This window comes from Argiope bruennichi, chromosome X1, assembly GCF_947563725.1.
Source record: "Argiope bruennichi chromosome X1, qqArgBrue1.1, whole genome shotgun sequence".
NCBI classification, from domain to species: Eukaryota; Metazoa; Arthropoda; class Arachnida; order Araneae; family Araneidae; genus Argiope; species Argiope bruennichi.
The window spans coordinates 72,901,280-72,917,493 of NC_079162.1; the positions used below are offsets into that span (position 1 = coordinate 72,901,280).

At 28.8% G+C, this 16,214-nt stretch overlaps 1 protein-coding gene across 2 annotated transcripts in view; it reads left to right on the forward strand.

Annotated features, from left to right (window-relative positions):
* LOC129958637 (CRISP/Allergen/PR-1-like) overlaps nt 1-16,214 on the forward strand; it is a 173,627-nt gene that overhangs the window by 135,085 nt on the left and 22,328 nt on the right. For both annotated transcript variants that reach the window (XM_056071237.1, XM_056071236.1), the window contains exons 7-9: nt 132-281; nt 8,659-8,921; nt 9,536-9,664. In XM_056071237.1, coding sequence (XP_055927212.1) covers nt 132-281; nt 8,659-8,921; nt 9,536-9,643 — 521 coding nt within the window. In that variant the 3' untranslated portion in view covers nt 9,644-9,664. The remainder of the gene's footprint in view (nt 1-131; nt 282-8,658; nt 8,922-9,535; nt 9,665-16,214) is intronic.

Consider the following 16,214-nt stretch of genomic DNA (forward strand, 5'->3'; position numbering starts at 1 on the left):
TTGGATGCTAATGAATTCAATTGAAGAGCTGAACCGAGGGCTTGGGACACATAGATCTTTTAAGTTCTGATGTAAATCACTTTTGTCATCAGTTATGTCAAGACTCAAGTGCTGTATTTATTTCATTCCAGAGACTGTGAACTCTTTTGGACCTCAGCCAGAATTTCCGCGTGGAAATGTTTACTTATGGTGTAACTTTCGCGAAGGTCATCCCAACTCCGAGTGGTGTGAGTTTGTTATTGAAGGCGTCCGGAACTGGAAAACAAGGAAAGTATCTGCAGGTAAACACCTCCTCTTAACACTGCCTTACCTAGAACTAATAAAAGACGGGGGCTAAAAAACAAGATTTAAAAAATACTTTGTGAAAAACTGGACGGAAATATAGGGGCAGCATGACTAGATGTCGGTTTCATCGCTTAAATGGAAAAGACTCGATTTTATTATGGAACAAAGACGGTGATAAAAATAAGATTTTACAACAGATCTTAATAAAACTGGGCTAAAATATAACTTGACTTCCTTTTAACGTTTTGCGTTCGACCATTTGAAAACACTGGACTATAGCAGAAACCATATTAATGCGCTGTCGGTTTACTGATTATCTACTGTGCTGGTATAATCAACCAAACTACACTTATCTAGACAGTAGCATAAGTATATATCAAAAAATACAGTTCGAAGAGATTAATGCCATTGATACACTGAAACATGACAATTTCACAGAATTACAGTACACCGAAACATGACAATGTCACAGAATTATAATGAAGAAATTAATCTTAGTTCGAAGGCAGCGTTTTTTAGCGACTTTCCTTCCCACCAGCATCATTTGATCTAATTCTTTCCGCGTCTGCCCTGAGTTGGTACCTATCTATCAATGTATTTGGACAAAGCGACTATCAGCAAAAACAGGAAACGTGCCCTACAGCCATAAGTGTCGCTGTAAATCGATTAACGCTATTTACTAGTAGGTGTGTTTGATAAATTTGTTACGTATGGAGTTAATCCACTGGCATTCACAATTACATGACGAATGTAACTGTACGTAAAATCTAATGTTGTATTTTGACGTAATGTTACAATGCTTTTCGTTTCTAGAAGACACCCAATGGACTCCTAAATTAACAGTGCGTGTGTAATATATATCACTTGAGAATGGATTGATTCCATTAGTTTTCAACCTGGTAGACGGCAAAATTTTTTAATATTATGCTAAACCTAGTAACAATTCGACTATCAGCAAAAAAAGGAAACATGTCATCCCCTCCTATGGTGTAAAGTTGCATCGCTTTTCTTTTCTAGAAGACTCCCAATGGATTCCTAAATTAACAGTGCGTGTGAATATATATCACTAAAGAATGGACTGATTCCATGGTTTCCGACCTGGTAGACGGCAAAAATTTTTATATTATATTAACCCAAATAATTATATAAAAACTATTTATTATAGACTTCAGTACTAACATTCAAATGAGAATGTTTCCTAGAAGAATTTTCAAAACCAGGGACCAGCCTTATCTTGACTTTCCGATAAGGATGACTTTTCTGAGTGTTATATAATCCTAGAAAAGCTCCGCCTAATCCCTTTTCTACTGATTTACAGTAAAAGATTATTGTGCAGACAGCTGTTACAGCATTCCCACGAAAAAATCTGATAGTGCAAGTTCTTCCTCTAATAAAAGTCAAGTTCATAGTACAAGTCATTCCTCTTGCATTAAATAAAGAAATCGGTCTCATAGTGTTCAATCAAAAACAAGAAGTTATGTAAGTTTTATTAAAACTCAAACTGCTTCTGATTTCATCGATATATCGCTCGTGACTTCTGAAAATATAATACAGAGCGTCTTTGTCTTTTTATGTAAATGGGTTATTTTTATTTGAGTTGTAAAAGTAAATAACTTTAAAAAACCACTCTTTAATTTGTTTTCCTATGTTTGAAACAATTCCTAAATTGATTTTGATAATGATATACTAAAAAATTTATAAAAAATATACTAAAATACTCAATAAGTCTTTAAAATTAAAAAATAACAAATAATGCTCTTGAGAATTGGAATCGAACAATTTTAAAGACATAAATTGGGTAATTTCCTCTGTAAAAAAATTTATTACGCTAATTTACATAGGAAATAATCTTTTCCAAAATTCTGGCAACACGTATTCAACAGATGAATAAAAATAAATATTGTAAAACTCACAAAAAATAACAAATGTGTTTTAATTAATAAAAAATTAAATAATACATATTGATGCAAAATACTAAAGAATTTTTGCACTGAATTCGTCCCCTCCCCCTTCTTTTTTTTAATTTTCAACACCATGAAAAAGAAAAGCAAACGTACCTCTTTGAATAAATCTCAAATAAAAAAATTATTTTTCGTAGTAAAACATTTTATTATAAAATTACTCTTTTCATTTTAATGAATAAAACATGAAGTAAAATAATAGAGAACGTTTTAAAAATTTAATGGAATGCTATAAATTTCAAGGACGTAGTGTCGTAATGGTGTCGTATGTTTCTCTCTCTTTTTAAACTCCTGAGACGTAGAGGGAAAGAGGGTTATTAACTTCTTTAAGCATTTTTTCTGAGCTGAAAAAATAAGAATTTTTTCTAATAAAAAACATTTTTTCTTATAAAACAATATATATATTCTGACACTACTTTTTTGACAATTTTAATGAAAAAAATGAGTTAAAATTTTATTGGACAATCTTCATGCAGCGACATGTGTCAAGAACATAAATGTGGTGCTAGATTTAAAATTCGAATAAAGATTACAAATTAATTTCACACAACAGCGCTATATATTTCAGCACCTTGACACTAGAGCAGTATTTTCCAATTTTCTCTAACAAACTGTTTTTTTATTGGTGCTTGGCTTTACCAGACGACTACAAACCACAAATATTGGTATTTGTATAGCAGTTCTTAATTCATAAAAGTCAACAAGTTTCGATTCAACTATATATTTTACTTCTACTAAGCCTGATTCGTCTATTCTAAACCAGTAACAAATCATTAAAAAAGGACTAATTATGATAATGAAGGACTGAAAAAGTGACTAATTATGATAATGGAGTAACGTGATAGACATCAAACGTGTCGTGTCAAATTCCTTTTTGGAATACAAGACGCATCTTGCAGTCAAAAAGGTATTAAATAACATGCATCAAACATTAGATATCATGCGTGGTTACGTTTGTCATGAAATAGTGCGGCCATATGAATTGGCTGCATTGACGGCAAGGCATCTGTAAACCTCATTACTAAAATTGTAATACTGTTGCTGTTCTGTCTTAAGAAGTTCAATATTTTGTAATTTCTTAACAACTGATTATTCATTACTGCCGGATTAGTTCTAATAATGTTCCAAAATTATTCTAGAAATTTTAATTAACTCCTGGTAAATTAATTCAATAAATAACTCCTGTTAAATATAAAACTTTAACTAATAATTAATTATGTATTTTTTTGGTATACGCTGTCAATAAGATATCAAACCATGAATCACTGGTGTAATTTCTTAACAACTAATTATTAATTACTGCCGGAGTAATTCTAATAATGTTCCAAAATTATTCTACACATTTTAATTAACTTCTGGTAAATTAATTCAATAAATAATTCCTATTAAATATAAAACATTAACTGATAATTAATTATGTATTTTTTGGTATACGCTATCAATAAGATATCAAACCATGAATCACTGGTGATATACGCTATTTCTTGAGATATACAAGTGCGAACCACAAGAGGTAGATTCCAGTGTCAATAAATGAAAACTTATTTTAACATAGAGTGATTTTTTATAAGGATAAAATTATCAGAAAACTTTACTTAAAAACAAAGATACAACCTTGAAGTATTTATTCAATCACATGATATGTTTTAATGTTGTTGTCACAACAGGGCAGTGAAATTGCGAACAATGATTAAAATATCGAAAATTAAAGAACAACTCTTTATTAGGAATTCGTTCCCTGCTATGAACAAGTAACAAACAACCTTGGTGGTAGTAGAAAATATTTTTGGAATTTGACTTCCGGATTAACAACATCAATTGATTGTTCAAAAAGCAATTCTATTGAACTTCACATATTATCTCTCAAAAATTTAATTCTTTAATCGTTTTAGATCATTACTTGGGACAGATGATTTCATGATAAAGATTTATTGCTTTTAATGGGAATTTGTCAAATACCATGTGAAATCAATCAAAATCAAAAGGAAAAAACAATAACTTCCCAAAACAAATTTATTAAGTCGTTAAACTAATAGTGTAAAAACTTCTATCCCACGTAGATGTTTTTCTCAGTTGATTGATAGATGTTTTGATTTTAAGATCAAGGACAACAAACTGGCAGGTGTTTTTTTAAACGAAATTGGCTGAGTGTAATGCGTTTCCAAGTCTAAAAAAACATGCTTTAAACAATAGTTTATTTATTTATTTGTTTTGTTTTGTTTTGACTTGGGACAATTATTTTATGCAAGAAAGATAAATAAAAAAATTCAATGATGTTCTGGAGGGTAAGTAGATCAATTCTACGTTAAAAGATGAAAATAAAACAATGTAACATAGCAGCCTTTAATATCGTTTACATCTGTTAAAGATTGAAAAATATCTGCAACGTTGAACTCTTAGCAGAATTTTTCGAAGTGAATTTTTCATAATTTAATGCCGTAAGAGCCAGATAATGCTATTCTGTTACACTATTGGAAAAAAAATGTAATGTATCATGAAAGGTGTTAACAACAAGGCACAGAGTATGCCTTTTGTAATAATAATAATATATTTTACGGAACTGTTTTCTTTTGGAGGTCGGCTTGCATCATCTTCTTTTAAAGTGATCTGATATGACATTTGGAAACAAATCATACAAAAAACAAGCAACTTTTGTCCTAGAATTGTACGTTTGATTTTTCTAGATAAACAGTTAAGATATACAGAAAAATTTAAATTATTTTAGCTCCATTTAGGCAACTAATCGATATTAGTGGTTAATTAGCTAAAATTTTCAGTTAAATAGAGTAAAGTGGTTAAAATCTTCTCTATTGTGGCTTTCTAAGAATAAATTACCGAATAATTATTGTGAGGTTCTAATCGTTTATCGTATTACGACTACTGAATCTTTGCAACAGCATTAGAAGTAATTTGAGATCATTCTATGTAGTACAACATGTAATACGATATTGTTCGATATTATACAGGATATCTATTCTACACTATCTATCTTATAGATGATACGATACATTGGAAATATTATGGAATAAAATGCTTCGTTTAAAAGCTTACAAAGTAACACAAAGCTATTGCACAATATTATAAATTATTGACCAGCATTTTCAATATTGCATAATGTTGTACAATACTGTATAATATTATATAGGGCTTCTTCTAGATTCGTGGCCCAATAGTAAATTTATAAATGTTAAAGATCGGCATATATTTCCAATTGGAAAAATGTTTTAAACGACTTAAAGAATTATGCATTGTGTTGTTTGAGTCAATAAGCGAACTACTGAAAAAATCACAATATCTAAATTTCTATACAGTCTCCCAGTTTTATAAATAATATATTACAAAATAATTTTAGAGCACTAGCATTTTAAATAAAAACAAAAACAAAAATGTTGCAACTTCTATTGCGACTAAATCTTACCAAATAATAAAGTTAAAAATATTTCTGTCGTAGACAATTGTAGATTCTTTTAGATCATTTCAATGACTACTTCTAGGTAGATTGATCAATCAAATTTCGGCGCGTCTCTCGCGGGCTTTGACTCATATAAAATAGTGAAATTTAAATTGTCATAGATTGGTCCGTTTAAATTGAAGGAGATAGAATTTTTTTTCTTTAAAATGTTAATATGTCAAGAATATTTTATTAAATATGACTAAACGTGGAAGGAGGGGGGAGATAAAGAACTGCATAAAATTTTAGAATTTGTAATTTTTTAATTGCTGATTTATAGAATGAAAAATAAATTATTCTTTACGGTATATAGAGCATTTTCCCAATTGTAATAACAAGTCTATCTCAAATGGTTTTTAAATTAGGCTTTTTACAACAATAAGAGAAGATCTGTAAATATTATATGGTATTATATAATACTATACAAGATTGTGAATATTGCTTAATATGGAATAATATCGTGCACCATATTTGTGCTATCATGGAGATTATGACATGATATGTTTTTATTCCATCATGTTTTCTATGAGTCTCATCTTCTATAAAACATTACTTAATAATACATTTCTACTAATTTAATAATAATAATGAAGGTGAGTTTATATGAAAGTAAGAGTTTTGATTATACATTTAATATTTTATTTTCATATTTGTTCATCCAAATCAACCAGTGTGTGATAGCATCCATTCTTTAGCCTTTATAGGTATACTTGTCACTGACATCGATCTTAAAATAGAGTCTGTTGATACAGTTAAATCAGATATCTTATTTGTACCCACAGGTGGATTGTTTCAAATTGGTCTGTGTTTTTATCGGCTGTCAAATTTATCTTGTTTATGCAGGGAAATTATCAGAGTACCGAATAATATTACTGATTGTTCTAAGACTTTCACTAAATCTTTCATAGTGATATTTTGTTACAGAAATATATCATATTAACACTTTATCACTCTTGTTTTCAATAATCTGTTAGCAAGAGAAAAAATGTTAAGGTTCTACATTTTAGCAGATGTTTCTTCAAACAGTTTATAACTATTGTTTTGATAACAGTACAGATCAGAATTGAGGGGTTCCCAACACTAATAAGCTGCTGTCTTTTTCTTTTATTTACCTAAAAGGTAATGATGAAAAATATTGGTTAATTTAGAATATTTACTTCCTAGAGAAATACAAAAGAAAATTCCACAAAATGAGTCTTTTTATTTAAAAAAAAGGTAGGAATATTTGTCATTTTCATATCTTCAAAACGTAAAGGACATGAAATTTCAATTTTGTTTCACTTGTTAATTATGTAAAAACAGTGGATTTCCGCTATTTCATAAAATTTTTAAAACAAATTCGCAATCTTTTGGGGGTTTTATATTCCATTAAGCTAAACAGCCGAGTAATACGCCCTATGGTAATTATTTTATTAAAATTCTTCCTGTTTTTAAGTTCCCACCGCTCCACATTTTCTTTGAATCTCATAATCGTATCTTGAATTTGATAAACCATGCTTCATTAACGAAGTCAATATTCGAAATTGTTTCGGATATTTCAAGAAAGGAAGCAATATTTTGCGCTAGCATCACCTTTTATCATTTGTGGGAAAAGTGATATAGCTCTTGAAGGGCGTACGATCTGTTTATTATCTCCACCAAGCTAGTCTGTCTCTGGAGACCTCTTCTTCAACTGACCATCGTCTGATTAGAGAGTGTTAACGTTAGTTCAGATTCTGCTTTTCACAGGGTAAACGACAAAAAAGATTTTGACATATAACTTAATATGAAGCTTACCCAATTTTAAAGGCTTCGAGGTTTTTCCTTACCTTGTTTATCATTTTAACTAAACAAAATGATTTTTTTTATTAATATAATTGTATGCATTTAAACTGCAGTCAATCGTATACTCCCTTCCAACTTCTAAATGCAGCATAAAAAGATATTAACATTGTAAAATTCGCCAAAGTAGAATAGAAGTATTTGATATGTATAAATACAGTATGAAGACAGGAATCAGATATCTTATTTGTACCCACAGGTGTAATTAGTATCAATTAATGAGTTTTATAAGTGAATAAATATACGAAAAAATGTATATTTAATTAAATATAATTATTAACATAAATTAATAATTAATATAATATAATTAAAAGGGTTTAATTGATATTATTAAAATGCATCTATCCACGGGCTTAAGAGCCCGTGGAGACAAAATATATGGGTGTGTCCTGGAACTCAGTTTTTTTTTTTTAAAAATTTTTAATGTAGAAATTTACAAATTATTTATTTTGAATTCAACTTCGTGCTATTTTCTACAGAAAGAATAGATATTTCTTCAAAAATAAATTTCTTCCAGCTATTCCGATTTTCTCCGATAAAATGGATCTTTGACCTTATGGGCGTTTTATAGCGAAATATACAATCGAAAAACATGAATGGAATTATTTATTCTGTGGTTTTCGGCTAACAATTTCCGGATTATTTCCAAGAATAATCTGAAAAGAAAATCAATGCAACAATTCAATGTAGGAAAAGCCGTTTATGTCATTTGTATGTTGAAAAAAAAATGAAAAGATTAACATTAGAGCATTATTGTTATAGCTATCAAGAAATGGTGCAGTTTATCTTAAAACAATCCTCACTCAGAATAAGAAACTCAGATTAAACTAGAAAAAAAACCGCCTTCAGGAAGCCATTATACTTAATATGACTCTGTAAAAACGAGACGAAGGTTAAATAATAAAAGTTGTAACTAAATAAGACGAAATAATGAAAGAAAAAAAATCTACCATAAATTAAAATTTCCTTGATTGTCAGTAACACAACGTCACTAATTAAATATTCAACATTTAATATGTATTAAATTTTCAAAATTTGGAACTAATTTTTAAAGAATAATTGACAGAAAACATTTTTTCCTTTTACCTTTTTTATTTTATTTTTGTGTGTGAAAATTATAAAACAGTTTATTTTTCCTAGGAACATACGCAACTATTGTACTTGGTGGTGGGCAATCTTCTATTTTGCACTTCACTCGAGAAATGGACTTTTCGAAACAAATGTGCTTCAAAATCGAATACAGAAAGGGACCGCAGATAGCTGGAGACAGATCCAACAACAAATTGAGCTCAGTTTTCCACAGTACTCTATCAAATGGCTATTATTACCTGAATATCACATCTGACGCTAAAGATTGGACTACTGTGGATCTTCCAATCTCTTGGTGGGGAGGATCAAGTTTGGTAAGAATTTTAATTTTCTTTGATTTTTTTTATCTCGTTATTAAAATACTTTAATGTTTGCCCCGAAATTCAACTGACAAGGCAAAGCTTTCATGTTCAATTTTCTAGAATGAACATGGATTTAAAATTTGTTTGGCGCAACGTAGTCAAAGATGCAACTTATGCCAAACAACAAAAAAAAAGCCGGCACTAATTAATTTGTCCAATTTCTTCCCGATAATTTTTCTAGTATTCTAAGCTCCTAGGTGCATCAACCTTTTGTCAAAAAAGATCAAATTTTTGTATTGATTTTCTATTCTTTCCAAGACGTTTATTGACAAAGTTCAAGCATCTTCTGTAACTTCAACAATATTCTCATGGCACAAGGTTTAAATTAACTTGATGAAAGTCGAATTGATTTATGCAGCTCAAAAACGCAGCCTTTGCTCTGTAAACAATTCTTTCACCTGCGTGCGTATAATGTAAACTCTTGAATAATGCAAAGCTGGAAAATAAATTCTGTGAGCTGAAAATAGTTTCATCAGTTCTGTTTGAAAGATAACGTTTTTACTTTTTCTGTTTTATTACCATATGCATATCAGCTATATTTTATTCTTCTCTTCCTTTACTTATAGATGTATGTTTCCTTTGCTGTACCTCATGGAGCCGCCCCTCAATATTTGGATCTTCGACAAATAGTTCTTAATGATGGACAATGCGGTAAAAAGGCCTTTTATGGATGAGCACTACGAATAAATTCAAATGTAAGAGAAATAATACTTTCTGTATTTATTGATGATGATAATAATGAAAACGAACAATTCTTAAACATTGAGTCACGATCATTGTTGGAGTCATGAAAACTATGACCAAAACTGTATTTATTATGGATTCTGCAATGTGGCAAGCCATTAAAGCTATTTCATGCTAATTAATCTAAAGTAAATTTAAATTTCTGAGCATTAAAGTTTTATTTACGAAGATTATTTCCTTTTATGCGATCATGAAAAAAATTGTCTTCGTAAACGTAAAAGAAAGTTTTTTTAAAAAAAAAAAGCCCAATTTAAGTGCATCATTAAAATAAAATTAGCTATTCAAAAGGGAAATATGTCCAAATTACAAGCGACTCTTCGTTAGTTCATTACCTTTCGTTAACAAAACTTATTCAGTTACAAATATTTTATCAGTTCTTGGCCTATCCAGTCCCATATATCAAAATTCCTTATCTGGCCTGTGTGAAGACATGTATATGTGTGTGTATGGGGGGGGCATTTAGATCTCGGCAAGTTTGTCATTTTTTGTCTCTCTCTCTCTCTTTTTTTTTTTTTTTTTTTTTCGTCCATTTCGAATTTTTCAGATGTTTCAAGGATAGAAATATTCACCTTACAGATAAAATTTTAATTTTGAAAAGCAATTTTTTCTCAGTCGTGAGCTAGAAGCATTTCAGATCATAGTCCTAGTCCGTTTTCTAGTAATCGATAAATAATTCAATTAAAAACTGAATTTAAGTTTTTAGAAGGTGGTATCTAAAGAATTCGATATTTTACTGTTCAAAGAATGTGATCTCTTTAATCTTTACAAGTTTTATGCTGTATTAATAAATTATATCTATTTAAGAATTATGTTTGAAAATTTTTTGGATTTTGTCGAATGTTTCTTTTCCTTCCTTCGAAGTAGCGTTTCAGGTAGAATTTCAGTAACCTTAACAACTTCAATTTTGTGGATACTAGCTTTCGGAATGAGCTAAACCTGCTGAATATTTGTATTCTCGCGAATGGAGCTTGCATCTGCTTAAGAAAAAGCAGAATTTGCAATACTATTTTGACAAAAGTTATTTAGATAAATTGCCAAATGTATATCTTCATTTTTAAGGAAAATGTATTGATGTCTTTAAATGGATTGCTTAAAAATTCTACGAACAAAAAAAATCTAGATCATGATGAACTATGCTTTTGTTGGAAAGATGATACATTTATATATTTGTCGTCTCTTCAACAAAACCAATGGGAATAATCTTCCCGAAGCTTTCTCACGTATTCTCTAACAAAAGTGTAAAAGTAAAAATACATCCATAAAAATGCAATTAAATAGAAAATTATAGGAATTCATATATTTTATTCTTAATAATAATCCTTTTCCAAAAAATGACCGTCATTTTGTTCGGAAACAAACACTTCTATATGAAAACAAAATTTGTAAACACAGCTAGCTTACCGTAGAAGAGATTTGCGGATAGTTTGTTCAAATAGCATATCATTACTCTTCCTGTTTTCGACGCTGACTTTTTTCTTTCCAAGGTCGAACACATTGAATAGGATTCAATTATGCTTCCAGTACATTAAAAAAGAAATGGCTGGAACGGCGTTGAAAATGTTTTAGGGCATCATTAACAATTGAAAGAAGATTATATTCTTTCATTCAGTGACTGTTCTTTCAACGTTTATGGTTGTAAAAGTTTTCCTTTAGTTATTTTCTTCAGCATGATTAGTGCTACAAATGATATGCAGGAAATTAATTGTTTCTATTAAATAACTGAAATTTTAATAGACTTAATTTATTGATTCAAGTACTGAAAAGCTTTCATTCATCTTTTCTTTCTTTTTCAGTTTAATTGCTATTTTAATTTTTATGAATTCAAGAATAACTTTTTATAAAATCTTATAATACTCAAATTGACTGCAGTTTTATATAAAATTATAATCAATAACGAACTAATTTATAAGATATGGAAGCTTCTTTAAAACAAATATATGACTCGGTCTTACTAATGCACTCTTAAGGATAAATGAAGAATTAAAAAACATATTAATCAACTTAAAAAATAATGCAAGCCAGAAAATTATCCAAATAATATTAATAACTAAAAATTATCTTTGAAAAATTAATGAGCAATAAATTTCATACTAAAAACAGAAAAAATAAAATTAACGGAATAAAAAATTTAACCATACTCGGGTTGAAAGCGGCAGCTAATTTTTGAGTTGGAAAAAAAGACCAATTTATAATGTGTTTTATTATTTTAAAAAATTAGCAATTGCTTAGAAACCTTCATTTAAAATATCCTTATGCTTCAGGGTATTTGTCTTTGGAATTAGAAGAAAATCCGTTCTGTTGTTTGAAATTAAATGCATCGTCTTTACAGAATACTGAAACTTGAGTCGAACCTTGAACTTAATCGACACGCCGCAGGGTCTAGTCATTGAAAAGCATTTCTGATCTCTGATAAATTTGAACTCGCCATCGAGTAAGAATTTTCATAACGTAAAACTATTTTTAGAAGCCCATTTTTGTTTATATATACTAGAAGATCTGCTCGTCTAGTCCTCTTATCTTGTTAACAATATCTCAGACATGATTGTCGCAGATTAACTATCGAAAGTCGTAGTAGAGAATTTCATGTATATTAACACAGTGCTTAAGTAATAAAAAAAATTATTAGTTTTAATACATTTTAAATGTAAATAAGTAGTGGTATCTTCTTTATTCATAATGTTTACGAAGATTCAAATCAAAACTTGTCCCTAAAATAGGATTGAAATAAATAGTGATCCTCTAACAGAAAAATAAAAAGGGCAATGCCAAAATATGAAATAAAAATAATGATCATGGAAAATATTACCAATAACCTTCAAATAATAATAAAAATAATTATAAAAATTATAGGGCTCAGCTCATTGACCCTTGCTACAAACCAACATAAAAAATGTAAATAAAGTATGATGTTTATAATCCCATAAAGAATTTCTATTTATACTTAGGTTTATTTACGTGTAGATATATCAGTCAATTTAGACATTAAAAAAAAAATTGCATAAAATGCTTGACGGCAAAATAGGATTTGAATTTTCATTTCCAATAATGACAAAATAAAAGAAACTAAGATAATTTTAATTTCATCCAATGTCATCGTTGGCTTATTCTATTATTGGATTCTGGTTCGGTCTTAGATCCAATCGGAATAGATAGATCAATGAGGGCATTTAATTTATTTATATAGATAATTCATAGTATTTGTGGGTGAAATTTGAAGGAAATTTCTTAAACAGTTTGCATTTCTTGTGTGTGCAAGCTATTTCTGCGTTTCTCTTTGATTGTATGATTGCTTTGACTACGTGCGTCAATTGAACAATTTGAACTGCACATCAGCAATCAAATCAATTTTTAACTGTTAAAAATGTAAATATTTAATTACTTGACACTAAACGTTTGCTAAAACGTCTTTAAAGTTTAAAATATTTGTGAGCAAATTTGAAAAAAAAAAAAAAAAAACTGTTTTGTAGTTGCGATTTTAGTGTAAAAAGTTAATATATAGAAAATAATAAAAACTGACGTTTTAGGTTTATTTATATAGATAAAAAAATGTGAAAAATGATAAAAATGTTATTATACATGCCTATTATAACGCGTAACTCAAATTTGAACATAAGAGAACTGAAATATAATTAAATACATACTGCTGTTTTACCATAGATCCGAAAATACATAAATGATATTAAAGAATATCGCACTTTTACATGTTGCGTAAAAAATATCGTACTTTTACATTCTTCCGCTCTAAGCTTCTTCATTATTATTACACTTTTGTTTTTTCCAAGAAGTATAAGAAAATTTGCAACTCTCATCGAATAACTAATGACATCCATTCAAATTTCTCATTAACAGTTTTATTAATATTCTTGTTTACTTAATGCTACATTTTTTGTATGCTTTATTACGCTTTCATAAAATGGCACGTTTTTTCTACCGAAAAGAAAGTCTAATATCAATTCTTTAGTAAGTCATTCGAAATAAACTAATCTGTAAGTCGTTCGCGTGCAAGCACCTCTCGTGCTTCCTCTGTTTCGTGCGAACATCCTGAAAAGATAGAAATCAGCCCTTAAGTCAAAACATATACACAGTGACAAAAAGAAAACTTGTTTCAAAGTCACCAAATGCGACAGGAATAAGAGTGCGAGGATTACTTAGCAGCACTGAGGTTGAGCATTGATTTCGATTCTTGAATCGTTATCGGAGGACAAAATCTTTTAATAAAAGTTAATTTTCTTCATATTCGGGAATAAACTGTCGTGTGTTTATAAGTAATTATTATGATGGATTTAAGGTCTCTGTCTACTTTTAAAAGGCAGTTTTGGGTCAAAATTCACATTTTTTTTATTGTTTTATTTTAAAACCCATTTATTTGGGTTTTTAAATCTGCGTTGGTTTTAATTCTCCGATAAATAGAAACCGACATAAGTGATGTTTTACAAACCATTGTAGCCGAAAACGAAACCGAAAGTTGAAACTTTTCCAACATTTTATCAAATACATGCTTCCCTGAATTATAATTTATTTTATAATATGTTCTATCAGCAAGTTATTCTTATTAGAATACGTTTTGAATAGTTTTTATGCCGAAAGGATTGGCAATCGTATCTTGAACATTGTCTATGTCTACGAAACATTTTTAGTGCAAGACAAATGGAAACTTGAAATGAATTTTTTGAAAAACTTGGATTTCGTAAAAAAAATTTCAGATGCAAAACATGATATCTTAAAAATTTATTAATATATTACCTTGAAATTTTGAATATATCTTACCTTACGTATCCCAAAGGCTATAAACTAGGGATAAAACTTTGAACTGAGTAGTTTTTCTTTTAGAGCTATCTAATATAATTTTCAACAACGAATTTTGTGAAAATTTCAATACAGAAATGCTCGATTAATTATAACGTTTTTGAAAATACACATATTTCTTAGATTCTAGTTCATTCCCTTCGACATAGCTGTAAGTAAGTTGGGCATAAAAATAATTGAATTAAGTGCAATAGAATTTTTTGTAGAGTGTTTTGTTTTTTGTTGCAATTTTCCCTGTTTTTTACCCAAATTGACACATTTTACAGAGTCTCAATTGGCACAGAATTTCCTGATCAATATTTTTCATTATTTGCAATCACATTGATCCAGAAAATGAACTGAAATAGGCTCATTAGAGGGAATTTTTCAAAAATTTGTCTCCATAGGTAGAAAGATACCTTAACTAATAGAAATTAAATGCCATTTCCTTTTGGGTCATACTTTCTAGAATCTGACCTTTGTTCTCAATAAAATAAATCATTCGAAAGAGTTTTTTTTTAATTTTTATTATTTTTTATTTTAAAAGTTTTAAATTTGGTTTCTGAAACTCACTGCCAAGTGACGCCAGGGTTACAGATGAAAAATTTAATGGTTAAGTTATAAATAACTAGAAGACCAAGTTTAGCTGGGCATTCTTTTTTTTTTTTTTTTTTGTAAAATCTTGGTGTTTTTTTTGTTTTTTTTTTGAAAATATTTAAATATGAATCATATATTGATTACACATGAATATTTTTTTAATCTTACCTACATATAAACAGGTCATTTAAATAAAAAGAAATCATAAGTGCATTTAGTTAACATGTTATTCAAAACAATCTGCTTTATTACAGCATTCATTTTTCATTTTATCTGTCATTGTATGTTTGGACTTATACTCAGTTTTATGGAAAAAGGCTCTAAAAGTTAATTATAAAAAATGTTTTTGTGTGTGTGTAAAATCGCGTTTTTTTAAGGAAAGACACCAGTATAAATAAATTAAAAAACCAATAATATTAATTATAAATACTTAAGTAAAAAAAATAAAGCAAAATGCGCGGCCCGAAACGAGAACCAGCGTCATTCACTTTGTTCTGGCTACTATACTGCACAGCCCACACTTCGAAGCGTAAATTTAATATACTTTTTCTAAAAGTTAGTTATAAAAAAATGTGTGAGTAAAATCGCGTTTTTCCAAGAAAGACACCTATACAGATAAACTTAAAAAGCAAAACCTTATCTAAATATAAAATTTGTTCCAAATTGTTAAACTGCTTCCGAGATACACGAAATAAATAAATTTATATATATATATATATATATATACAAGAATTGTTCGTTTAAAGTTATAAGATTAAATTCTGAAAATATTAAAAATAGTGTATTTTCATAAAGAATATACTAGTCTCGCATACGAGAGTTGAAAATTTTAAAATAACACATCATGAAGTAAATGAAAGATCGATTATGAAATTCAATCTTTACAAACATGAGATAAATATATTTAAATACAGGTGTTTAATAATTTTTTAAATAAAGTTTTCAAAAATCCTAACATTTATAGAAACTTAAAACAATCTTTCATATTAGATATTTCAGCGTAATAGAAAATCGTGAAAAAAGATATTGCTAATACAAAATATATTCAGTTTTTATTGAAAAATTATCTTGTTTGACTGGTAATTAATCGATGCAACACAAACTTCTTTTTTCTCAAAC